The sequence below is a fragment of the Rhinolophus hipposideros genome, assembly GCF_964194185.1.
Source record: "Rhinolophus hipposideros genome assembly, chromosome: 24".
NCBI lineage: Eukaryota > Metazoa > Chordata > Mammalia > Chiroptera > Rhinolophidae > Rhinolophus > Rhinolophus hipposideros.
Window position 1 is genome coordinate 117,691 of NC_138070.1, and position 26,644 is coordinate 144,334.

The following is a 26,644-nucleotide window of genomic DNA, read 5'->3' on the forward strand; positions in this document are numbered from 1 at the left end:
CTGTTACTCAACCCTTCGTGAGAGCCAGGACTCAATTCTAATTCTACACTATTACTCCAAATCCCTTTCTTTTGTTCAAGTATGACACTGCCATTGTGGTTTTGTGTTGTAATCTGGGACAGAGGCTGGTGAGCAGTGTCCCTGTACTGTGGTATGAAGGTTAAGGGCACATGTGGAGAGCTGGAGGAAGACAGACTTCAAATTCTTACCAAGTGTCTAGGTGTTTGAGCTGTGTCTCTAAGGGCAAGAAGAAACTGCCCGGTGCAGGAAGATATGCGACAGCCTCCATGCTCCCTTCAGAGCGACTTTGCATCTTGCTCTGCCCCCGTCAGCAGATGTGCACGGATGCCCATGGCATTAATGGCATTAATGCTAAGAAATGAGCCTGGAAACACTGGTGGAAGCAAATGCATGCAGGTGCCATTCAGTGCTGAGCAATTTCACAGAGAAGTTACAAGCTCAAACCTGGATGCTACTTGTTAGGACCTTGTGGAGAAAATAAAGTGAGAATAGCCAGTCCCAGGAAAGCCACTGCCATAATCTAAAGGAGAAGGTGGGAGAATGAAACCTGTGTGGTGGCAGCAGCAGATGCTTCGTAAACATCACCTGCTGAAGTCAGAGCGGCTAGTTTGACACATGTTCAGTAGGCTGTGAGAATTCATACGTAATGGAAGTTCCTTTAAAAGCCCACTATGATTTATTTATGCTTGGTAACCACACAATTTACCATCCACTTTTGAACATGGAGAGAACTACTACTACTGCTATGTTGAGAAAACAGGTATAAACTGAGACCACCTACAGCACAATGGGACATATGGTCACCCTAGTCAACAGGCACTTTCTCACCTCTGACAAGGACCAAATTTGGATTTCCTACATTTCAAAGAACTGAGTGTCACATAAAGGGTGCCACTCACTGATTATCTCTGCCTTTGTTTAATGGCCAGTTCCTTTGATTTCTTCTCACAGTGTATGTCTGGTGACTGAACTACTTTCCCTGGTGAACTAGTCCATCTCTGACCTTGTTTTTATTGACTTCTGCAGTGTGCTCTTTTGGGGGTTCCTAAATTGAAGATTCAGTTACATATACTGAGTTATCACTGGAATGATTTGTGAGCAGAGTCTTCAGAGTAAAATATATAAAGGTGATATACACACACACAAACACAGGAATATTATAAGCCATGAAAAAGAATGAAATCTCTCCATTTATAACAACATGGATGGACTTTGAGGGCATTATGCTAAGGGAAGTTAGACAGAGAAAGACAGATACTGTATGATCTCACTTATACCATGTGTCCCCGAAAGTAAGACCTCGCTGGACAATCAGGTCTAATGTGTCCTTTGGAGCAAAAAATAATATAAGACCCGGTATTTTATTATACATTATATCATATTATATATTATACCCAGTCTTGTAAGACCGAGACTTACATTAAGTTTTGCTCCAAAAGACGCATTAGAGCTGATTGTCTGGCTAGGTCTTATTTTCGGGGAAACACAGTATGTGAAATCTAAAACAAAAGAAAACAAAACTGGAGCTCATAGATACAGAGAACAGATTGGTGGTTGCCAGAGGCAGGGGTTGGGGGATGGTTGAAATGGATGAAGGTGGTCAAAAGATACAAATTTCCAGTTATCAGATCAATCAGTAATAGGGATATAATGTACAGCATAGTGACTATAGGTAATAATACTGTATTGCATAACTGACGGGTAGGGAGATGTTAAAAATTCCAAGAGAAAAATTTTTAACTATAGATAGTGACGGGTTTAACGAGTTATTGCGATCATTTCACAATATATACACAAATTTGAATCATTACATTTTATATATGAAACTAATAAAATGTTATATGCCAATCATACCTCAATTTTTTAAAAAGTATAATATAAAACAGCTTCAAAAAGAGACTTGTAAACAGCCATGTTCAAGATTATTAAGTACAAATTGCTTGGTTGTGGTAACTAACATAGGGGACCGAAACAACCTTACATTTTATTTAAAGTTGGTTTTGTGTTAACTTAAATGGATGTATCTGTGGGCTCATAAATGAAAAAAGAGTTTTCCCCTAAAACTACCATTAGTTACATTTTCTACTCAGGGCAATTCACCACAGGCAACATTTTTACCTCCTTATGGTAGAAATCACAAACATCCAGTATGCAGCATAACTGGAACCAATGCACAGATACCCCCTGAATACAGATGTTAACAGTAGCTTCTATTTTACCTCATCTTCTCATATTATTCTTTTGCTAAAGCATTTGGAAGAAATGTAACAATCATGACATTTCATCCCTAAATACGTTTAGTACTGTCTCTTAAAAAAGACATTTTCTATAGATGATGTAATAGAGAACTGTACACCTGAAATCTATGTAACTTTACTAACAATTGACCCCCCCAATAAACTTTAATTAAAAAAAAAGATTTTCTTGCATAACCACGATACTGTAACTACACCCAAGAAAATCAACAATGATCTCAGATTATCCAGCAGCCAAAAGCATTTTTCAAGAATTACTCTTGCAAAGAGGAAATCACTGTATACCTAGGATACAAACTGGAGGGGTTATCGTTAAATACTTAGTAATCTATAAGTTTCCTTGTGAGATAAAGCAAAATGAATGTCTCCCCTTGTGAAACAAAAAACGAAAAAAAATTTCCCCATTAAACCATAAAAGTGGACAGTATTGACCTGAAATTACTCACGATCATTGTAGCTCTGTGAGGAGTTACAGCAATGGGGTAGAAATGTATCTCAAGTTTTAACATGACTCTTCATTTCTCCTTGGAATCTGTTGGAATTGCTGAACCTCCCCTGCGTCTGCGCAGTTCCAACGCGGCTTTGAGAATTGCTCTCGGGGCCCAGTCTCCAAAGTACTCCGTCCCTTTTGCCCCGACGTGACATGGCGCCGAGCGCAGCTACTTCCCTAAATGCCCCACGACGCAGTCGTCCAGGCCAGCATCAAAGATGGCGTTGCGGCCCGCAGCCTCCCATCTGCGCACGCTCCTCTAGCTTCCACACGCCCACTCTCTAGTGCCGCTCCCAGGACCGCTCTCGTCGCGGTGCTCGATGGGCGCCACCGCCAGCCAATCGCAGGGCGCGAACGCCGCTGGCCCTGCCCAGCGGATCAGCTGAGGGATCCGCGATGTCTGTTGACAGCGGCGGTTTTGCGGCCGGTTCCGGGTTCGGCGCGGGGCGTGGGGTAAGTCGGGCGGTGCGCGGCCGCGGAGAGGGGCTCCGGGTCGCAGCCTGTCCTTTGCCGACCGTCTCACCCGACGTTTCCGGGTCTCGTCAGATGTGACTCCGATGGAGCCTCCCGGGGAAGGCGAGCAGCCGCCGCAGCCGCAGCCGCAGCCGTGGGGGAGGCTCCTCCGCCTGGGCGCCGAGGAGGGCGAGCCGCACGTCCTGCTGAGGAAACCGGAGTGGACCATCGGGCGGAGGAGAGGTGCGCGGCGGGGCCGGGGAGCGGCGGGGCCGCGGACGGGCGCTGGGCGCCGCGGGAGGCCGCTGGGCGGGGCGCGCTCGCTGGCCAGGCTTTCCGGTGGGTGCGCTGTGCCGCGAGCTCCCGCTGGTTCCCTGTGGGAGCGCCCCGCGCTTCCGGGTGCTGCTGGCAGCTGGTCGAACGCGCCGCCTCCTCCCCTCCTTCCCGCAGAGCCCCTCCTGACCTCAGGGACGTGCGGTGAGCGATCGGTAAGAGGAGGGTCGCACGCTTCAGCCCCAGGCGGTCGAAGGAGGAGTCACACGGGGGTTAGAAAGTGCGCTGGGAGGAAGGAGGATGAGAGCAGTGTGCCGGGACGGACAGGGTGCCACCAAAGCGGTGCTCGCAGGGAAATTCATAGCCGCAGGAAGCTGCGTTTCAGGTCTCAACCCCAGCTCCTGGAGCCACGCAGGTGTTTGCGGGTTTCAGCACCTGGGAAGCTGCCGTCGTGCAGCTGCCGCGAGTGCCCTCAGCCCACACACTCACCCGTGGTGCCCGCCGCCACCTGAAGCAGCGCTGGGAGCCCGCCTTCCCGAGTGTCCCCTTCGTGCACCGTCAGGACGGCGCTCCTGGTCCGGAAATCTCTGCCAGAGAAAAGCGCTGCAGCGCGTCCTCACGCACCTCCCGCTCGGACCTGGCCCGGGACACTCGGGCTCGTCCCCGAAGTCGGCATGCTCAGGGCACGGGGCGGCCGCGAGGACGCGCCTGCAGACACTCAGGAGAGGGGCCGCCCAGCGCCGCTTCAGGTGGCGGCGGGAGCAGCGGCGGGAGCAGTGGCATCGAGCGTTCAAAGCCAGGGCGGGATTTTGAGGGGGGCGGATGGCTGTGTGTTTTCTACTGTAGTGAATTTACTTTTATTTAAGCATTCCCCATATTAATCACACCCCACATATATGTTTTTCTGAAAATAAATGATCGCTACGTTTTTAAAAAGAGAATGACAAAGATTTCTGTTTAGAAGCGAATGTTTTCGGTTTAATTTTACCCCTTATGATGCACCTGCACCTGTTTTTATTTTCAGGTGGTTTTTTTTTGTTTTGGTTTGGTTTTTTGTTTTGTGTGTGTGTGTGTGTGTTTTGGGAGTCTTAAATCCCAGTATAAAGTTAACTATTTTTTTTCACAACTTTGAAAGTGTTCACATGTCATTAGGAACTTTTGAAAAATGAACTGATTGCCCTTAGTTGATGTAATAAGAAGTTTGGCGAAGAGCGAAGTCCTAGAGACAAAACTGCCTGCGTTTCCAACCCAGCATCACCACATAATTTGTTCTGGGTTAACAACTTACCTTTCTGTGTCTTTGTACCCACTTCAGAGAGTCACTGTGAAGATTAAATGAGGCCATCTGTGTGAAGTGCTTAGAAGGAGTGTGTTTTTATTCTAAGTGTGTTTTTCCAGGACCCATCAGCTCCAAGTCAAGCAGTTGTTACAATCTAGTTGTGGAGGGTGTAGCTCACAGTGGCCCATGCGGGGATTGGAACAGCAACCCTGGTGTTATGAGCACCGCGCTCTAACCAGCTGAGCTAACCAGCCTCCCAATCTGCTTCTTAATAGAAGTCCTTTCCGTGAATGTATTAACCTTTCCAGCAAACTTAAAAGTTGTTGTCTTAGTCTGCTCAGGCGGCCATAACAAAATGCCAAAGACCAGGAAAATTAAACAACAGAAATTTATTTCTCATAGTTCTGCAGTCTAGGAAGTCCAACACTAAGGTGTCAGTCAATTTGTTTCCTGATGAGAGCTGTCTTCCTGGCTTGCTGCCTTCTCCCTGTGTTGTCACATGCTGGACAGAGGGGGCTCTGGTGCCTCTTCATTTTACAAGAACACGAGCCCTCTCAGATTAGGGCCCCACCCTAGTGATCTCATTAACCTTTATCACCTCCTCACAGGCCCTATGTCTAAATACAGTCACATTGGGGGTTGGGGCTTCAACATACGGATTTTAGGGGTATGCAAACATTCCACGAGACTTGTAGAACTTCATTATATTTATTGTAAAATGATTACATACCTGCTAGATACAAGACATTATTTGGAGGGAAAGGGAGAGCCGAGTTGATGTGTGGGAAGGGAGATGAAGACCCCACTTTCCCAAAGAGCTCCCATTCTTGGGGAGTGGCAGAAATGAGCACCAATCATATTTAACCAGCTCAGTGACAAGCAGGGCAAAGCCAAGAACGTTAGACAAAGTATCTCATTTACTAATTAGAATGCTGATGTTCTGGTGTGGAGAGGCCTGTTAAAAACCCCCGATGACAGCGTGACAGGTGCGAGCTCTGGGTTTCGGTGAGACTGTCCTGGTTGTTATGCTCAGTGCACTGGGAAGATATCAGGTGAAAATGGCTGTGGATAAATGTAACAGCACTTCCCATAATGTGAGATGTTTGTGCAGATAAGACTTCTAGTACTTCACAGTTTGCAGGGGCGTAGTGCACATATGGGAAAATTCACCCCCAAAGTGCTCAATGAGCTTTGAGAAATGTAACCACCACAACAGATGTAAAGGTGTAAAACTTTCCCATCCCCCCAGAAAGTTCCCTGGTGGCCCTTTGGAGTCAGTCCCCTCCCCGCCACCCCAGCTCCTAGCAGCCAGAGATGTGAGTTCTATCCCTGTGTTTCTTTCTGCCTTTTCCAGAGTGTCACCTAAGTGGACTCACAGTACTCTGCCACAGCCTTGTGTGTCTGGCATAATGTTTTTGAGATTCAGCCTTTGTTGTCACATGGATCAGTAGTTTGTTCTTTCTGTTGCTGAGTAGTAGTCCGTTGTTTAGATGTACCATCATTGATTAATTCACTACCATTCATGGACACGTGTATTGCTTCCAACTTGTGCTTATTAAAAATAAAGCTACTAGAAAACTTAGTAGCTGTAGTATATGAACCCATTATAAGCAGATTAGTGATTAGATATTAAAAACCTCCTGAAAGCTTTTATTTTTCTTATTTAAGGAGAGAACAAAGTATTTGAGAATTTTCTCCTTGCATTTAATGAAGATATGACTATATTTACATATAAATGCATCTCCCTTCTGTTTTAAATTTTCGTAAACATGTAAGTGCCTATGATAAGTTGCTCAGGCATATATTCTAACTTTGTTATTGCTTCAATTTTGTATGATTTGTGAACCCTTAGGTTACACAGAGGAGAAATTAAAGACTTAAGTTAAGATACTGGAGAACTACATAACCAAACCTCTTAGTTTTTTTTAAGGTCTATAATATTTATTAGCCCAGTTCCATATGAATGCATATTGTAAATTTGTCACCAAGAAGCTGTTGACATGTAACTGCAGATGTTGGGGTATCTTCTAGCATTACCCAGGAATCAAACAAGGTCCCTGTCCCTTTACTTTGGATTAACACTTAAGTCCTTTTAAAAACTTTCTTTGTACCTTGTTTGATTACGTGTTGTCTCCTTAAGTATGTCCAACGTGGATCACAAGCTTTGGTTAAGCAGAGGGCAGTATTGTTCACAGTGCCCAGTCATATCCAGCATGTCCCCCTCTCTGTTTTAGGTTGTGATCTTTCGTTCCCCGGCAATAAATTGGTCTCTGGAGATCACTGTAAAATTACAGTGGATGAAAAATCTGGTCAGGTGTCGTTGGAAGATACCAGGTAAGCTGTTTCTGACTTCTTTTCTGTTTCCTCCTGTAGCTGCAGGAACCTGGCTTGACGCCGCTGGCTGCGGAAAAGAAACGAGGGTTGGTCTTCTGTAAGGCAGTAGTTGGTGGGGTCCTCAAGGTATCAGGAAGTGTACTTTCTGGTCTCCAGGATGGGACACTCAATGACATGTGGGTATCTGTGACCCTTCTCAACTGTCTTCAAATTAGAGCAAAAATATCTCAAATAAAACTTAATAGACAATGATAAATTTTTAATTCTTGCAAACCTACCTAAGTTAGACTTCTTTCACCCAAATCAAAAATATCTTTCTTTCCTTTTTATTCTACAGCCAAAGTAGTATGTAAAAGTGAAAAGCTTTCCAAAGTCCCACTCACCCATTAAAAATGCATATATATTTATTTTGTATTAATGAGGTTTTACTACTGAGGTATACTGTTATATCTGCTTGTCTCACTTTTAATGTCTGCCGAGTAATCGAAATGTCAGTACATCTAAATTATCTCATTGTTTGCATGGTTATTATGTAATAACTTACTTGTCAGCTTCTTTAATGATGGAAATTTATTATTTTAACTTTTCTTATAAATGGCACTGTGGTGACTGTCTGCCCAAACCCTGGGCATTCACATCTGATTATTTTCTTGGGATAAATTTGTAGGAAGGAGTGCTGTGTCCGAATGTGTCTGTTTGACACCTGGGACAAGTGGCAGGTGGCCATCCCTCAGAGTGTTGAGAGTGAGCCTTTCCCAGTGGATGGTTATTTTGTGACGGTCAGGCGCTACGAGATTCCTTGGTAACTAACTATGTTAGGGCCTGAAGACTAGGAATTCGGTTTCACCCAGAGGCACTGGTGCTGCCTTCCTTCCTCTTGGGACAGGAACAGGTGTAGTCCTTTGTCTCCCACCCTCCTGTGTCCTGGCTTTCCTGCACTGGCTATGACAGCATTAGCTTCCTATGGTTCTTGTGACAAATTCCTACAAACTTCTGTGACCTTACAGTTCAGGAGGTGAAAGGTTCAGCTCAGGAGTGACTGGACTAGAATCAGGGTGTCAGCAAGGCTGGCTCCTCCTGAGGCTGGAGGGGACCCATTCCCGGCCTTTTCCAGCTTCAAGGGCTCAGCATTCCTCGGTAAGGTGGCTGGAGGGAAGTGGTGTCCCAGACAGAAGGACCCGGTCGGAGTGAGTGGTGAGTGCAGGGATACCCTGACGCCTGCGCTCCGCCTGAGAGCGGGCAAAGTCCTGGAGAGTGTACGCAGCAGAGGGGACACCATGTCATCAGGGAGAGTGGGAGGGTGGCTCTGAGCAGAGGCCCTGGCCCTTGTGGCTGTGCCTCTGGCTCCGAATGTGAAGCTTTAGCTGGATGCAGCCACAGCCCATCCGTGGCTTGCTGTCTGGCGGCTTGCCCACGATAGTGGTCAGATGGGCCCCATGAGACCATTTCGCCTGAACTGTGTACTGTCTGACTTGCGGTGCGCCCTTTTTTGCTCTGACTTCCTGTCAGATTTCCACTCGGAATAATGTCTGCAGTCCCTCCTCCCGTCTGATCGGGTCCCTGCCTGTCCCTGCCATCCCTGCCTCTCCCACCAGCCTCGTGGTCCCTGGCTGACTGGAGGGACCTCCTACCTGCAGGCCACGCGTCTTCAGGCTGATGGCCCGCAGTAGCAGGGGTCAGTGCTCATGGAGGGAGGGGCAGGCCTGGGGGCCAGGCGAAGCACAGAAGCCGGAGAGAAGCCAGACGCCAAAGCCAGATGCCAAAGCACGGAGCTGCTGGCCCACATCCGGACGGCAACTGGCAGACGCCGTGGTGGCACAGCGGTTAAAGCCCTTGGTCTGGCTGGTTGCCAGTTGGGCTGCCAGCGCGGGGGCAGCAGGCAGACTTTTCCTGTGTAGCGCTGGAGGGGCACCAGTGTGCGTGGTCCCAGAAGTGCTTGCATTGTTCCTGTCAGTGTTTTGCTCTTCTCAGGGTTGTGATTTTTTTATTGATGTATAATCCACATTCCATATCCGGTTAGTTTCAGGTGTATGTCACCGTGATGTGATATTTGTATGCACTACGAAGGATCCCCACGATAAATCTGTCACCGTCTGTCACCATGCAAACTTGACAGTATTAATGCCTGCATTCCCTACACTGTACATGACACCCCCATGACTTATTTATTTTATTACTGGGAATTTGTGCCTCTTAATCCCGTTCACCTATGTCACCCCTGCCTGCCCCTCCCTAGTCTGGTTTCCTGTATCTGTGAGTCCGTTTCTGTTTTGTTGGTTTTCTTTTTTGGATTCTACATATAAGTGAAATCATACACTTTCCCTGTCTGGCTTATCTCATTAGCATAGTGTTCTCTAGGTCTCTCCGTGTTGTCGCAAATGGCAAGATTTCATTCTTTTTATGGCTGAGTAATACTCCATTGTGTATATGAACCACCTCTTCTTTATCTGATCGCCTCCTGATGGGCTCTTGGGTCTCCCACATCTTGGCCATTGTAAATAGTGCTGCAGTGAACATGGGGGTGCAGATATCAAACATGGTCATAGGGAACTATTGTCCCAGTGGTGGTAGAAAGGGAAAATTTTTAGTATATGTGCTGCCGAAGCGAGCACTAAAAAGAAAATTTTAACTCCAGGTTATTTTTAGTGGGATGAACTGCACTTTTGCTGTCTCTACAGCACCAATGGTACAGTTATTAACAAGCTGAAGGTCGTTAAGAAGCAGACCTGCCTTTTACAGACCGGGGACGTCATCTACTTGGTGTACAGGAAGAGTGAGCCAGAGCACAGTAAGTGACAGGACTTACTGGGGAGGACACACATGTGGTGGACGGCGGAGGTCCTGTGCACAGCATCGCGAGGCAGACGCTGCCTGTGGTGCTGCTGTGCTAGCTACCTTCCCTTCGCTACTCGTGTGGATTCTTGGTGTGAGTCGTGTCTGTTGAAGAATGAGTGTTGACCTTGCAGTCTGGGCCCAGCCATTTTTCAGAAACACCACCGTGGTCGTGAGCCATGCATCTCAAAGTGGCTGCCAAGGAGAAGGGGTTGGGGCTGGGTTAGGTTACGTAGAAGAAATCTGAGTTGTGGGGAGGAACGCCTAGAATAGGGGACTGGAGGCCACCGATGGGTCTGCTTTTGGAGACTTTGCAGGAGACAGCAGAGGTTAGACTGGATTCTAGTAGGGCTTTTCCAGCTCTGAGCATCTGTCTGGGTTTGTCGAAGAAGAATGACATAGGACAAGGAGAGTTAGGAGAGTCTTTTGAAGGTTACCCCGAATCAGAAAAAGGGGGCAGATGTTCTCGAGGTTTCTGAGGCACAATGAAAACCAGTCCCCGGCCGCAGAGGGGTCTCATGTCGCTCCCGGTAGTTTGAAAGGACAAAAAGTTGTAGGTTCTTCACCCAACCGTGCTTTGCTTTCCCATGTTCTGCCTTCTGACTCCAGACCGTGTTTCCTGGGGCTTATTTATTCTAAAATTGGTTAAGGTGTTTTGGATCATTTGTTTAAAAATCCCTTAAACTAGTGAATGATTTTAGCCACCGATCAGTCCAAACAGTCAAGACCAGAGCAGCTGTGAAGTGACTGGAGGGGAAAGAAGAGATGTGCTGGCTCCGCTCGTCGGCCAACCCTGCTCTCATAGGTTCATTGCCTTCCAGATGTGGCGTACCTCTACGAGTCTTTAAACGAGAAGCGAGGCACAGCACAAGACTCCTCCGGTGAGTGGGGTCACAGCTGCACCTCGGGGGCTCAGGTGCACATCGGGGTTACCCATCCTTCCGAGGACAGCCTTGCGGTCTGGGATGTGCTGCCCGGTGCCGTGGAGCTCCACCCGAGCCCCGACTCTGCTCCTTCTGTGATCACAGAAGCTAATAAAGAAAACGTGTTCCACGTGACCAAAGCTACCTCAGGTGCAGGGCGAGGTGACGATCCCCAGACCCTGCTATCGTCACCCAGCACTCAGGCATGCTTTGAGGAACCACAGCCATCAACGTCCATGTCAGACCTCTTCCCTTCGGCCTCTACCTCTTCCACGGAGCCCGCTGTGCAGCAAGCGCCTCCCTTCAGCGCCGGTGAGCTGGGGACCTCAACTTGGGGGTGGAAGGGGGTTAGCTGCGCTGCTGTCGTTCACTGGTCTTGACCTGTGTTGTTACAGAGACAGATAAGCTACTCGGGAATCCAGAGGTGGCATCAGGCTTCAGGCTGTCAGTAGTAGGATTTCTGTAGTAGTAAACATTCTTGTTCCATCCCCAAGAGAAATGCTGAAGGTCGGAGACTGTAGGCCCATAGTAGTAATTTTTTATGGTTTTTTTTTAAATAAATTTTATTGAGGAATACTGGGGGACAATGTGTCTTTCCAGGGCCCACCAGCTCCAAGTCGTTGTCCTTCCATCTAGTTGTGGAGGGCGCAGCTCAGCTCCAAGTCCAGTCGCCGTTTTCAATCTTTAGTTGCGGGGGGCACAGCCCTCCATCCCATGTGGGAATTGAACCGGCAACCTTGTTATTGAGAGCTCGCACTCTAACCAACTGAGCCATCGGGTCGCCCCACCGGCAGCTCAGTGGCAGCTCGTTGTCTTCAATCTAGTTGTGGAGAGTGCAGCTCACTGGCCCATGTGGGAATCGAACCCGAAACCCTGTTCAGAGCTCACACTCTAACTGACTAAGCCATCTGGCCGCCCCTTTTTACGGTTTTATAGGATATAATTCACATGCCATAAAAATCACCTGTCTCCGTGGATCTGCCTGTTCTGGACGTTTCATAAAAGTGGGATCACACCATACGTGGCCTTTTGTGTCTGGCACATTTTACTCAGCATCATGTTTTCAAGACTCATCTACAGCAGCATATTACTTAAATCAGTTTCACATATATTGTCCTCACAACATGAACTCTTCTCTCTCGTACCCAGAAACAACGCATACTCTTCAGCCACAGAATGCTGTGGGCATTTCCACGTCGTGTTGTCACAACACAATACATGTGCGTGTTTCCTAAGTCGGATCACACTATACATGTGTTTTTAGTTTACTTAATTAGCTATTCTTTGTATTTTCATCCATGTTATCTTTAGAATTACATTTTCTAGTTGAAGAAAAATGTTTTTTGAGATTATGATTTGGGGAGAATTGATATTTTTACAATACCCAGGAAAAATTGTATTTTTCTCTATTTATTAAACTCTCTGATGTTCTTCAGTAAAGTTTTATAGCCTCCTTCACCTAGTTTGGGGCTGATTCTCATTTATCCCCAGAATGGTTGCTTTTTCATCCTTACATCATAGACCAGTCTGCACGTTTCGTATGGATAGAGACCCTCTTCAATCTCAGTGAGTGTGTTTGGAGTTGAGAAACAAAACCTGGCTCCCAGAACAAAGCACAGAGATACACAGTCCAGCACTGGCTTGTCAGCTCACCTTCACCAGACACTTTCTGTCCATCACACATAGCCTCCTTGTCGTCTTGCTTTTCATCTTGTGGCTGCAACATGGCTACCAGAGCTCCAGCCATCACAACCATATTCAGAGGCAGGAACCAGCAGAGCCTCTGTGAAAGGGACCTTGGTTTCACGTGGCTCTATCAGCTGCTCAACAGCAGCAAAGAAATCTCTCCGAGAGGACTCCATCTCATCGGCCAGTTGGCTGTGCTGCTACACAACAGTCCTTATTTTTGTGTCTGTTCTCGTGGGGTTTGGGGAGAGAGGCGCAGGAAACTCAGGGATTTAATATGGCTTCTTGAGACGGCAAGTCCTCTTCCATACTGTTTGAACCTACTTCCGTTGTTGTGAATTTGGTTTTGTGCCTGCTCATGCTGTCACTCTTTTGTAACACAGGCAGTGCCATGGCTCCTATTTGTCGGTTAGGCTTTGTAGCACCCTGCAGCTTTCCTCTCCAGAGTTCCCTTTGCCCAGCTTACTCAGTCACATTCTACAGGCAGCACTCTTCACTCTTCCCAGATCCACGACCCGCTGCTAGCTGAAGAATTACACTCTTATGTACTCTTGTGACTTCAGAGCACCCGTGAGCAGATTCTTAAGCTTGTTGGCAATGCTGCCTTGCAGAAAAGGCTGTGACCAGTAAACGTGCCCTCTGTTTTCCCGAGCACAGCGATGGGCGCGAACACATTTAGGAGCTGCGAACTGCGTGAAGGAGTACTTCTGGTAGCACGTATCTCTGAAAACATGGTGTCTTGTGCTCCTGTACCTGGTGTGAATCAGGGGGCTCTCCCCTTCTAGGTGTTTGGTCTGAATTTCTCCTGCTTGTCTCCCTCACAGCCTCCGGAGGTGCTGGTGTCTCCCCGAAAGGGTCAGGTCCACCTGTGTTGAGGGATGAAATCTCCAGCGTCCCTTCAGCTCTCCTGGACACACAGGAATCACCTTCTCCTCTGTCAGAACTACAGGATCGGGAGGACTCGGAGCCGGCTCAGAAGAGAATGAGAGGAGGTCAGAGCCCTGGGGTCCCTGTGCCCTTGGTCATGTCCTGCATCGCAGCTCTGTCCTGAAGCAGCCAGTTTTTGAGAATGTCTTGTCTCTGGTTATAGTTTGAACCTCACACTCAAGGTATTTAGAGAAAGAACCATGCTTTAAAAGACCAGGTTAGGAGATGGTCAAGCATATTTGGAATGTCGTGATAGGACAGTAGCTGTGTGGCAGGCCTGAGCGCAGCCTGAGATTGGCAGGTATGGCGAGAAGGCTTCAGGAGGGGGCCTGAGGGTGGGTTATCTGATGCATCGAGTGGGAAATTGATTGGCTTAAGGACGGTGTGGAAATAATCAGCAATAGGTCTGTAAAACATAAACAAGTATAAAAGTGAAGCCATTTTTAATGCCAGCAAAAATGCGAAGTTGTATAGGGAGGAAAACTTAGGAGTCTACTGTTTGGCTCAGCAGTGAACACTTCAGCATAATCATGTGAGGTTCACTGAGCCCACAGTTGGGTGACATACAGCAAATCTGGACAAGAACCTCCTGCACCCAAATCCATGTCAGGCGACAGTGTCTGAAATCAACCTAAACATGTCACAATTTCAAAACATGGGGTCCACACCAAGAGGAACAGCTAGGATACGAAAGTGGCTTCCTCAGAGGAGGGAGACTGACGGTGAGGAGAGACTGGGCAGAGGCTGCTGCTGTTAGTTCTGCTGTGGAGTCTTAGACTCTCGAACTGTGTGCAAGTCTTTGTTGAATTAAAAATAAAAATCTATGATTAGCCACGCCTGAGCACTATAGAAACAGCACCAGCAGATGAGAAGACAAATTTAAAGCTCCTGGTAATGTCTGAGAGTCTATACTTTCCTGCGCTTCCCTGTGTATTCGAGTCATGAGTTTTGTTTGCTTAAACATAAATGGTGTTATACACAAGTTGTGTTTGACAGCTGGCCTTTGTCTCTCAGCCGTATCTCCTGAACGCCTCTTAATGTCATTAACCACTCTTCTAAACAAAGCTCGGTGCACGAGACCTATCATGGGCCTTGAAAATGCAGCACTGACAAGGACTTCCGCCTGCAGGTTAAAACGTTCCTGAGAGCAAAAGGACCGAGCATCTGTTTCTCCTTGGCAGTGACGGTCAGAACGCATCCCTTTCTCTTGCAGACAGGGAGCCCAACTCAAACCTGTGTTTGTTGGTCACAGACCAGTGTGACACCCACCCTGCCCTCGAGGATGCCCGAGCTGCGGCCGTGAAGCCGGACAAGATGGAGGAGACACTCACATGCATCATCTGCCAGGACCTGCTGCATGACTGTGTGAGGTGTGCACACTGCAGGGGGCCACGGGCTCCGCAGGTGCTCGTCCCGTGGGGGGCTGCCATGGAGAAGCGGGCTTTCGGGTCATGTTTAGGGTCGTGTCCACTGACAGTACTGTTGCCATTTTACTTGAATGGCTAACAAGCCAAAAACCTGGCCCCGGTGACTGAGGCTATAGAGAGCCCATGAAACTGATATGGTGATGGCTGTGGCTGGCAGTCGTGTCTGACCTCAGTGGTCTGGTTCACTGCAGACGTGAGGAAATGTGTGGTTAACAGACTGCAGGTCCCAGGAGGGGCCTGGGGAGAATCTCCTTGCTTTTCTGCTGGAAGAGTTAGAGCCTGTCTGGCTTTCGGCCTCAGTGCAGACATTCGTGCACGCTGTCTCAGTTCCTCATATTCCTGAAGTCACAGTGCACTCTCTGTGCCTCCCACACACAGAATTGCCACATGGCCTCTGGTTTCCTTTGATTGACAAGGACTGAGTTAGTCATTCAGGTCCACCAGGGGACGCAAGTGCAGCCAACAGTGGCACCACACAGACGTCCAGGTTCCCTGCCCTGCTGAGGACAGAGCTTCGGCGGGTGGTTTGCTCTTGTGTTTCGTTACGACCCCTCAGCCTGAGCAAGGCCACGTCCTCCCCTGGGGAGAAGCAGCGTGGCCCGGAGTGCAGGTGCCCTGGGTGTCCCTGGGTCTCGGGCCGCTGTGCCGCAGGCGCATGTGGCCCTGTGCAGCCCTGCGCTTGGCCCCCAGCCTGCAGCCCTGCTTGCACACCTTCTGCGCGGCCTGCTACTCGGGCTGGATGGAGCGCTCCTCACTGTGTCCCACCTGCCGCTGCCCGGTGGAACGCATCTGTAAGAACCACATCCTTAACAACCTGGTGGAGGCCTACCTGCTCCAGCACCCAGGCAAGTGGGCCGCCGCCTGTCCCCTGGGCCTACCGCTTATCCCCCGGGGCTGCCACGTGTTCCCCCGGGGCCCTCCTTGTGTCCCCTGGGCCCGCTGCCTGTCCCCCGGAGCTGTTGCCTGTCCCCTGGGGCCTGCCTTGTGTCCCCCGGGCCTGCCATACGTCTCCCTGGCCTGCCGCCTGTCCCCCAGGGCCGCTGCCTGTCCCCATGCCTGCCACCTATCCCTGTCCCCCGGGCCGGCCGCCTGTCCCCTGGGCCACCTGCCAGCAGAGCCGTGTGCTTTCCTTCCAGACAAGAGCCGCAGCGAGGAAGATGTGCGGGGCATGGCCGCCAGGAACAAGATCACGCAGGACATGCTGCAGCCCCGGGTCCGGCGGTCTTTCTCTGACGAGGAGGGCAGTTCGGAGGACCTGCTGGCGCTGTCGGATGTGGATAGCGAGTCCTCGGACGTCAGGTGAGCCTGTGCCGCCATCAGTTGCCCGGGTCTGCTGCTTGTCCGGTACCAGGCAGTCCTGTAGCACAGGGGCCGTTTCTCACATGCCGGGGGATTGTAGAAAGGCCGGTCACTGGGCTCAGAGGGGGCGGTCCTGGGAGACCTTGCTGTATCTGTGTAGAATGTTGTTGGCTCCTGACTCCCAGGGCAAGGCCACGGCATTTAAAAAAAAAACAAACTCCCAAATGCATCTGTCACTAAACTTAGCAATTAATGGTCAGCAAAAAAAAGCCCAAAATAACTTCAGTGCAAACATTATGTTGTGGACCCTCTGGCCATTCATACGTGTGTCACACGTGCTTCCTTTTTACCAAAATAGGTTGTGATGTGCTTAGAAATGAATACTTTATGAAGGTGGGACTCTACTACCCGTATGACTTTGTATTTTTCCGATGCTTTGAATTCAGAAACAATGCTGCGTTGGTAGTTTGTCCAGTTATTTGCTGGAGATGAGCACATGGGCGTGGGCAGTCAGGTCAGAGCGAGCAGGGGATGCTTTGCAGGACTCCTGACGTCTGTGTCATGGATGCCCATCAGCACGACCCCACAGGTGGCACTCCCTACCGGTGAGGCTGAGAGCGTCTTCTCTCGGGTTTTGATTTTTCTAGTCAGGTCCTACCCGCTTTTGCCTCAGTCAGTGGCTCCGGCCACTGGTGGCATGCTCAGGACAGCGTGCTGTGACTGAGATGAGGGACAAGTCCCTGTAGGTCTTCCCCATGGGTTCTCTGTACCTCTACAGGGTTTGAAAGCTCCTCTCAAGTGCACGGGGCTTCTGCTGGCCACTGTGGAAGCTCCCTGCAGACAGCCTCGTCCACCTGCAGTCAGTGCATTTCGCTCTGATTTTTACAATGTGAACATTTCCTAGGTGGCCAGGTGACCGTCCTGGGTGCCCTAGGGGAGCTGAGTGCGCCTCTGGACATAGGTCACAGCTCACCCAACATCAGACCTGAGAGAGCATGTCCTGCTCAGTGTGGGGACTGAGCAGCTGCACCACTGGGGATGTCATGGCAAAGCGAGGGTGGGCAAAAGACGTCTTAGGACCCCAGGATCAGCAAAGGGGGTGAGGGCGTGGAGGCCATACAGGAAGGGGGAGCCTGGGGACAGCAGAGAGCAGAGCCCTCTGTTTCCGGGTGAGCACCAACCGGGTGCCAGGCGGGTCCGTACCATCATTCCCCTTTGCACACACCAGGCAACAGCATGTGGTCCAGAGCTGAGGTGTGAAGTGGGACCGAGGTGCCTGAGTGGAGAAGGCACTGGCAGGCTCAGCAACCTGGCCCTGTTTCGTCATCAGGGTGGGGCCGTTGTCACCACCACCCACGTCGCTCCTCCATGCTCTGGGTCTGTGTGTGCTTCGCTTGCAGCCAGCCGTACATCGTGTGCAGACAGTGTCCCGAGTACCGAAGACAGGCCGGACAGCCCCTCCCCTGCTCAGGGCCCGGCAGCGCACAGGGGGCACCGCAGGCCTCCGGGGACACACCTTCGGTACCTGCTGGCATCACAGCAGGTAAGACGGCCCGCCTTCCATGCTGTCCCTCGGCTGTGACCACTCAGGCTGTGGCTAGCCTTTCTGCTGGCTCCTGTCTGCTGTCCTGTCACCTGCCTCAAGCAGTCCCCCCACCTCTCGTAGCTCGTTGTTCCTCCTAATATGTCTTGGGCTAAGAGGCCAGACAGTCACCTTGTCCACCTGTGGGCCGCTGTCCTGGACACCCGAGATTCTGTCCTGATTCTAACATCCAATCCCTACAGCCCACTGCTTCAGGCAGTTGGTGTCCCCGGAAGTTCTTGCCAAACCAGAATGACCATTCCACATAGGCGCCTCCGGTGAGACCGGCCTCTTCCCAGCGATGGCCTTGGTGTTCCCAGAGCCACCCTGAGTGTTATCTGCCCACTGCCTGTGTGCAGTGGCCAGGTCCCCAGGTGCCATCAAGAGAGGGAAAGTGGACCTGTGGAATCCGTGGTTCGTGGCCCACAAGGGCCCGGCCTCTTAGCCATTGTAAGCCAAAGCCTATCACAAGGCCTCCGACCCAGGATCATGACCCAGAGCCACCAACGCTGTGCCTGGGCCTCTCCATGACTTCCTTTAGGTCGCATGGACAGGGATGGCCAGTGCACGGCTTTGCCACCTCCTGACCCTGCCACTCACCAGGGGGGCTCCGTCGTTTGCAGAGTGCAGGTGCAAGTCCCCCTTGGGACGGGGCCTGGAGCATGTGTGGGTGCTCAGAGCCTCCATGTGGGTGAGGAGCATGCAGGGCTGGGCCCCACGGACACAGCTCCTGGGATAGGCCGTCCAGTGTTGCCCTCCAGGCCTGTCCCGCATTTGTTTGGAAGCTGCTGAGATTAACTACACAGCTTCCTGTATTGTTTTATGCTGTGTGCTCAGTGGCCCACCCTTATTTTAGAGGAAGTGGGAGAAAATATTGACGTGGTCTTGGAAATCTTGCTACAACCACTGAACCAAAAGATAACTGGTTTTTTTTTTTCATTCTAATTAAACTCCTTCATTTTGATGGCTGCTTGTCAACTGGCTGTTTGGGACACTGGTCTGAATTCTTCCTAGGTGCTCTTGTGGGTCTGTCTACCCTCATGTGCCTTTTCTAGCCACCCCCAGAAGTGGGCTGATTGGCTCTTCAGGCCTGTGTCCCGACACTCCGGCTGAGTGTTGTCTGTTCTGCAGCCCAGGACTACGTGTGCAGCCTGCAGGGAAGCCATGTCACATGTACCTGCTGCTTCCAGCCCATGCCTGACCGGAGGGCCGAGCGCGAGCAGGACCCCTGCATCGCCCCCCAGCAGTGTGAGTAACAGCGTGTGTGCCACCGGCCCCTGCCACACCACCTCAGGGCCCCATGTGTTCTTGCAGGCTTGGGGTTTGAAGTCTCCTTGACTCGTGTGTGGGGTGGAAAGTAAGGACGTGGCTGTTTTCCATCTGCATGGTCAGTGTCCCCATGTGGCCGCACTGTCACCATCTTTCCCAGCACCTGACGAGGCTGACCCCGCCATGCCCAGGGTTTCCATACATGGTGCTGCTCCTTCTGAGGCTGCGTCTCATGTCTGTCCCCACATCAGGGCCATAGTAATTCTGTGTGTCACTTTAGTAGGTGAAGTGTGACGCCTTGACTTACGTATGAGGACACTGTTAAAGGCAAGCTTGTCACTTAGCGGCCACTCGCATGGATTCCTCACCAGTGGCCTGCCTGGCGTGTGTGCTCTGTGCCCACAGGTGCCGTGTGCCTGCAGCCCTTCTGCCACCTGTACTGGGGCTGCACCCGGACCGGCTGCCTCGGCTGCCTCGCCCCCTTCTGTGGTAATGCCGGCCCCTTCGCCGAGTCTCTTGGGGTGGTGACGGGGTGGCATGGCGTGTGTGCCCGATCAGGGGGATGCCCCGATGGTCTCCGCCAAGTAACGATCTTTTCCCGCCATGTTGCTTAAGTGAGCCATTCTCAGCATCAGAACGTGTTAGCTTACACCTCCAGGGACTGAGTTCAGAGTCAGGAGGGTTTATTATTTATGTGTGAGGAACACCACCAGCAAAAGGCTGTCTGGCTACCGCAGTCAGACTGGTGACTCCATACCAGGCGCTGAGGACACTCGGACAGCTGGCCATATCAGGAGGGAGTGGCACGCAGCTCATTATCCTTGCTCTCAGTTTTAAAGTGTATATGTCTTGGAACCTCTTACCCATTCTGGATTCTATAATGGAGGAAATTTGGTTATCGTAACTGTCGGGTGAACAACACTTTCATAAGGTGTCCATCGAACAGTAATGCCACTTCCCTCCATCCCGACAGAACTCAACCTGGGCGACAGGTGTTTGGATGGCGTGCTCAGCAACAACAACTACGAGTCCGACATCCTGAAGGTATTGGCCCCACACGCGGGCGAGTCAGGCCGGGGCCTAGAGAGGCCTCCGGAACCTTCCCACCTACTTCAGGGCCTCTGTGTCTCTGACCCGAGCTTCCGCTGATTGGCAGCACCCTCTTGGTGTGTGTCTGTTTCCCATATTCCAGAAACTAGGTGTTCCCTTTGTACCCCTCAGCTGCGAGTCCACGGATTGCTTCCCAGGGCTGCAGCCCTGCTCACCCCCACGCAGAGGGTGTCTGGCGGGGCAGGGGCACCGCGGCGCCTAGGGGGTGCGGGGCTTCTCCCAGGTCTTCTTCCTGACCGCCTCCTGCCCACATTTCAGGAAGCTGGTTGGCTCTTAGAATATTCCAGTATATTTAACTGCACATCAGTCTCATGCCAAAAATTTTGCTTTTGCCCCATTTTCACACGGTATCACACACACACTGCTGAACCCTCTGCACTTGCTCAGATGCCCACTTCCTTGTAGTTGGCACAGGGCAGAGTGGGGGGCAAGGAGCTCCCTGTATCTGAGGGCAGAGCAGAGCCAGACCCTGGCTTCCTGTCATGTGGTCCTGGGCCTGTCGCTGCCCTGTGGCTGCTCCAGCCAAGGCTCAGCACCTCACACCCCCGATGGGTGCATGCTCTAGAGAGTGTGTGACTCCACAGTAACGTGCTGAAGCCAGCCTGCCCGTTGAGGCTCCCAAGAAGCATGTGGACAGGAACCCTTGGCTCTGGTCGGGATGTGGCCATGTTGGCCTGGGTGTCCTTGTCCGTGTGCCTGTGCAGCCGTCCTAGGCCGTGGTCTCTGAAGAGCTACCCCAAAGGCATGCAACGCTAGTCCTTAGCTGCCCCACCAAACACCTGCCGTGTCTAGGGCCAAGGGCCTGTCACGAACCATTTAGCTCTCTTGCTCTTGTCTCCCCATCACAGAATTACCTGGCAGCCCGGGGTTTAACGTGGAAGCACATGCTGACCGAAAGCCTCGGGGCCCTGCAGAGGGGCGTGTTCCTGCTGTCTGGTGAGCTCGGGGCCCCAGTGTCCCCTGACACCCGGGGCCTTTGCTGCTGTGAGGAGCAGACCGCCAGGCCACCCTGGGGCAATGCCACCGTCTGCTCTCCCGCACTCAAGTTTCGGCCTCTGCCCACACTGACAGACACAGACAGAAAAGTCCCAGTACATTGGGATTTTTGTGCAAGTTGGCTTTGAGTCCATGGGACACATTCCAGGATCTTTTCTCCCTTAGGGGAGGGGAGGGAGGATACAGCCAGAGAGGTGTTGACCCCACCACCTGTCAGCGCTGAGATCCTGGGGTAGGTTGTTCCCAAACCCTCAGGGACCTCCGCCTGTCATTTGGCATGTTGGTGACTCCTGGAGGCTTGTCCCTTCTCCCAGGGACACTCAGTGCATTGTGTTGTGATTTCTGTCACAGAGGGAGGCTGTAGAAAAATCAAGTGATTTATTTTCTGATATATAAATTATTAGGAAAGACGAGACGTTTGCTGGGAATTGCAGGCTATTTCTGTCTTGGAAACACACTCCAGGGAGAACCTCGGGTGTTCTCTGCTGGGACAGCTCTGTGCGGTTGCCTCAATCTACCAGCTGGGTCTTAACCCCCTCAACTTTTTCATAGCTTACTATTTTTATAAGATTGATGTTGTTCTCAAAGGAAACATAAGTGGCACAGCGAAGGATGGGGGATAAAGTAAAATCATCAGAAATGCCACCATCGAAAAATTTACCCAGTGCCAATATTTTCAGGACCACCCCTCTAAGCACATTTTTTCATAAATAAAATCCTACCACATGTGCTGTTTTATAACTATTCACTCGGCAGTATGTCTGGGACCCTTTCTAGGCCAAGAAAGATGTGTACCTTGATACTGAATTGTTACATTGTATTCTAACATAGTTTGCTTACCCAGTTCCTTACTAAGAGTATTTAGGTTATTTCCCACTTCTCAGATCTGAAACTGCACTGTACCTGTTGTCTGTGCAGCTTTGTAGATGTGAAAACTTGTCCTCTTAGGATAGATAAATAAATAGGGTTGTTGGACAGTGGTTCGCACAGTTGAGACAAGCACAGTTGAGACTTTGTCGCATTAACTGTCCCTGGGGAGGTGCCTGGGGGTTTGAGGGCCTGTGTCCCCAAGAGCCGGTCTCCCCACACTTGCCTTTCAGGTCTTGCAAATATGAAAGAGGCCAACAGTGGTATGTCGTTGTTTCCTCTGCTGGTCTGTGATTATTAACAGAATCGGAGATCTTGTTTAATGCATCACGTGCTTGACGGGACTTTGGCCCATATTTATGTCAGGCTATTTGGATTTGAGGGTAGGGATTTGTGTGACATCTTTGTCACTTAGGGCCCAGCAAGCTGTCATTTATGTTGCTGATGTTTCCACTGTTTCATTAGTATCTCACGTTCGTTGTGTTCCCATTGTGATGTTCAATTGTAGGTAGTCAGATTTACAGATCCTTTCTTCTGCACATTTAGTTTTCAGGGCATACTCAGAAATGGTTCAAGAAAAAAATAATCATTCCTCTTAGTATTTTTTCAATTTTTAAAATATATTTAAATTTTTTAACCAAGTGGAATTATTTTGCTGTAAGGAAATAAGTTGGTATCTAGATTGGTTTTGTCCTTGTTTTACAAATGTCCAGCCCATTGTCTCTACCTATTTATGGATCAGTGTGTTAGTTCCCCACTAATTTGCAAAGCCACATCTGTTCTGCCGTTCTGGAAACACGACTGGCCATGCCCATGTGAGGCTGTGCCCCTTCCAGATTACAGAGTCACGGGGAACACCGTGCTGTGTTACTGCTGCGGCCTGCGAAGCTTCCGAGAGCTGACCTACCAGTATCGGCAGAACATTCCTGCGTCCGAGTTGCCAGGTGAGGAACCCAGCTCACCACTGATCTGGCTTCTACACGCCCTCCTAACAGAGCTCTCTGGGCCTGGGCTCCGTGTTCTTTGCAGATGTCTGCTTCAGCCCGGTGAAACCCAGCCGATGGCTGGCTGCCTCAGGGCCATGCTATCAATTCTGCCGTGTACCGGATGCGAGCTCAGGCCCTGGGCCTGCCTGCCTGCCTGCCTGCCATGGGTTTCTCAAACAAGATGCATAAAAAATCCCAGAGACAACTAGAGTAATCTCATTTCCTAAACTGGGTTTTTAGTTCAATACTTGTTTTCCTTTCCTGCCATCTAGGAAAAGTTGAGGGACTAGTTAAAAGTGTGACAAAATGCTGTGCGTCTCTACTGCAGTCTTTGTGTCTCGATTCACTGACCTGCTTAGTATGACGTATGTCCCTGACACACGTATGATGTTTTTCTCCTCCTAGTGGCTGTGACGTCCCGTCCTGACTGCTACTGGGGCCGCAACTGCCGCACCCAGGTGAAGGCCCACCACGCAATGTGAGTGACATGTGCCGTGGGCTGGGGGCATGTGCCAGCGCAGGTCCTCGTGTCTGGGCAGGGGCTGGGGCAGTCACGCAGAAAGGAAGACCCTCCTCTTCCTGAGAGCTAGGTGACTTAAGAGTTTTGGCCAAGCTGCCATCTTAGCTGTTAGCGGTATTTGTGAACTAGACAGTCACCTGCTTACAGCTGTGTACCGCTGTGGTTACTGCTTCTGTGGGGTCACATGATACACACGGAAGTGTCGTCAGGTAGAAGTTCTGCTCCCTATCACCTCATTTTGTGAAACATTTGCATGGAAATGTTCCCACCTCTGTGTCCCCAGAGCACAGCCCTCATCCCCAGTGATGACATCAGCGCTTTCCAGATCGGTGGCCGTGGTCACTGAGAAACTCCTTCCCAGCCACGGGCGGTGTGCTGTGAGCAGGTGTCTGACCGCTGTAACGGTCACTTCCCCACTCCCGGGGAGCTCCCAGGGGCTGGGAGCGGTGTGGCCATGCAGTGTGGTCACGGGATGTCCACACTGCATGCGGTCGTCACAGAAGTCAGCTCACCTCCCTTTTAAGCTGTGGCCGAGGTAGTCATACAGTCAGTCATGTGGAGTGAGGCTGTATGAGGTGACTGGTCCCCATTCGACTATCTGTGGTTCATATGGAAGTACACTTGACCCTTGAATGACACAGGTGTGAACTGCACGAGTCAGTGGAAAATACCCGAGCACAAGTGGGCCACGCAGTTCACACGCGTTGTCCAAGGGGCAGCTATAACAAGAGCACTCTCAGTGCAGGAGACGTGCTGAGAGCTCAGGGAAATGTGCATCCCTCCGAGGCATGAATGACGCTGGACTGAAACCCTTGCTTTGTCCATCCACACTTCTGTTTGACGAGATTTCACTAGTAACTGGCTGTGCTTCTTTCGTAAATACCCGGGAAGCACAGCAAAGGCGTTGCCATCTTCCTCTACAGAGGCCATGCTCCTGCTAGACAGGAAGGGTCCAGTGCTGTCCCCCGCATGCATGTACATCACACTGTAGGGTGACCCCTGGCGCCATGGGGACACCAAGGATGCACAGCTTCCAGGCTCGTCTCTAAGGAAATTACTACCATGTTCACTTCTGTTGTAAATTTTAAAAGGGGAAAAGGCGGCCTTGGGGGTGAGCATCTGTGGTGGTGCTAAGCGGGGGCCGCTGTGAGCCCCAACTGCGGGTCCCATGTAGACCGCCCCATGTGCCCTCTCAAATTTCATCTGTCTCAGTGCTTCTTGGAGGCTCTCTGTGTAATTTGACTGTTTTCTCCCTGCAGGAAATTCAATCATATCTGCGAACAGACGCGGTTCAAGAACTAAGCATTGGGAGGCTCCAAGGTGGCCTGGGAGTACAGGGGTCCATGACAGTGTGTCAGGAAATACCGAATCCTAACGTTTTCAGGGCATTTTACAGTCCCCCTTGGGACGCTTGGGGTGTCTGCGCCTGGCACTCTGCTGGCATTTTTTCTCTTGTGAAGCATAAACAACCATCCTCTGAGCTGGGGGCCAGCCAAGGCCATTGGCCCGAAGAATAGCCATCAGCCGTCCCCTCCCATTGAGGCGACGACAGCAGGTTTGCTGTGTGTACCTTTCCCAGCACTGTGGCTAAAGCGAAAGTCTTTCTGCAACAAAAGTTTTGTCAGAAACGTGTTGTTTGAGGAAAAGCAGCGAACGCTCAGCCTGCAGCAGTGCAGAGTGCCCTGCTGCAGAAAACCACGACGTCTTCTGTATTTGTATTTTAATAGGTTTGGTGCTTAACTCCTAATGAGATTTAAATACCACAAACTGTAGCACAAATAATATAATTCGTACTTTACAAATTGACAGAAATCGGGGATAGTATGGTATTTGAAATAATAAACATGTTCCTGTTTATTAAAACAAATCATGAGCTATCCAGAACTGCCAGCCCTGGACCCCAGCATTGAGTGCCCCCAGGTGTGTGAGTTGGCTCACCACCACCCCGAGCACAGCACTGGTCCCTGCTGCCCCTCCATCGGCACAGCTGCAGGCCCTACCCAGCTGTCCCTGCATCCTTTACTCCTCCCTGGGTGGCCAGGGTGCCAGGTGCCCGTCACCCCTGGTGACCCCGGGCCCCTGTAGCAGCCCCTTCCTGCCGAGATCGTGAGGGCCTTTGCTTCCACCAGTCCTTGATCTTTCCTCCTGCGTTGGGTTTGCCATGCCATCTGGGATAATACTTGAAATTTTGTGTTTTATAAAAGAAAAGATGGTTTTTATTTTTTGTGAAAAGCACCTGTTATGTTTGTTTGCGAAATTGTAACCTTTTTGCTTCTCAGGAATATGGTTTTCAACTGTTGACTTGCTCTTGATACAGACTCTGAGAAGCAGCACCCTGTCTGCAGACAAAGGCCTCCTACCTGTGCACTAATAAACACGCCGTGTCTGTTTCTCTCCCCTGCATGTTTGTTCATGTGTCAGCTGTGATGTGCCCCCTCCCACCATGGGGACAGGCAGTCGCAGACATCACTAGTCAGTACGTACTAAGGAACGTGCCACCCAGCTGGCCCTCGGGTGCACGTGACCTGGTGTGGGTCCCGGGTCTGAACACTGTCGAAAAGGCACAGGACCTCTTGGATCTGCCAACCAAGGGAGCCACAGCTTTGTGTCTACGCCCCAGGCTCAGCTTGTGCAGGAGTGAGGCTGCCCTCTGCACATTAGGACGGTGGTTCATCACCCACTCCCCAGTAGTAAGAAGAAAGACCCATCTCTTGGGGGATGTCACAGCTTTTTTTGCCTAGGTTTGAACAGAAAATGTGGCTTTCCTTGGGCTATGCCGGATCCACCTGCTGCGCCCTCCATGCGGGCTAACTCCTTGGGACCTGGATTCCATTGCTATGAGTGTTCAGGCTAAGAAAACACCTTGTTGGCTGTAACCCTGGGGCGGAGCCCTGGGACCAGGGCGGTGTTCTCCAAAGCCACTGTTTTACAGAGCTGGGCAGGTGTGCACCCCACAATGTTTTTATGACCCTCTGTACTCGTTTCTCGGGCCCCTCCCAGCCCATAGGTGGGTCAGAACCCTGCCCGCCCCTGCGGTGCAGGCTGCATGTGGGGCATGTCGCTGGCTTGTGCAGAGGGAACTTCATGCTTGTCTCTGGCTTCTTCGGCTCAGCCC

General features: G+C 50.7%; 1 protein-coding gene across 2 annotated transcripts; it reads left to right on the forward strand.

The window, feature by feature from the left end:
* The first annotated feature begins 3,092 nt into the window (after positions 1–3,092).
* Positions 3,093–25,930, forward strand: CHFR (checkpoint with forkhead and ring finger domains). 2 transcript variants are annotated; one of them, XM_081037927.1, is made up of 18 exons: positions 3,093–3,219; positions 3,313–3,462; positions 7,006–7,105; positions 9,784–9,893; positions 10,759–10,818; positions 10,966–11,172; positions 13,371–13,538; positions 14,687–14,843; positions 15,591–15,745; positions 16,037–16,199; positions 17,600–17,742; positions 18,913–19,029; positions 19,456–19,539; positions 20,024–20,094; positions 21,009–21,096; positions 22,860–22,967; positions 23,415–23,487; positions 24,789–25,930. In XM_081037927.1, exons 2-18 carry the CDS (start codon positions 3,324–3,326, stop codon positions 24,829–24,831), a joined length of 1,986 nt encoding a protein of 661 aa, XP_080894053.1. In that variant the 5' UTR covers positions 3,093–3,219; positions 3,313–3,323; the 3' UTR covers positions 24,832–25,930. The 2 variants fall into 2 exon arrangements, with proteins under 2 accessions (XP_080894053.1, XP_080894054.1); XM_081037928.1 differs by having other exon boundaries at positions 14,726–14,843.
* Positions 25,931–26,644: the final 714 nt, after the last annotated feature.

Coding starts and splice junctions, on each gene's coding strand:
- CHFR (XM_081037927.1), top strand. CDS start 3,324: ATGGAGCCTCCCGGGGAAGGCGAGCAGCCGCCGCAGCCGCAGCCGCAG. Junction 9,894..10,758: donor GAAGAGTGAGCCAGAGCACA/GTAAGTGACAGG, acceptor ATTGCCTTCCAG/ATGTGGCGTACCTCTACGAG. Junction 11,173..13,370: donor AGCGCCTCCCTTCAGCGCCG/GTGAGCTGGGGA, acceptor TCTCCCTCACAG/CCTCCGGAGGTGCTGGTGTC.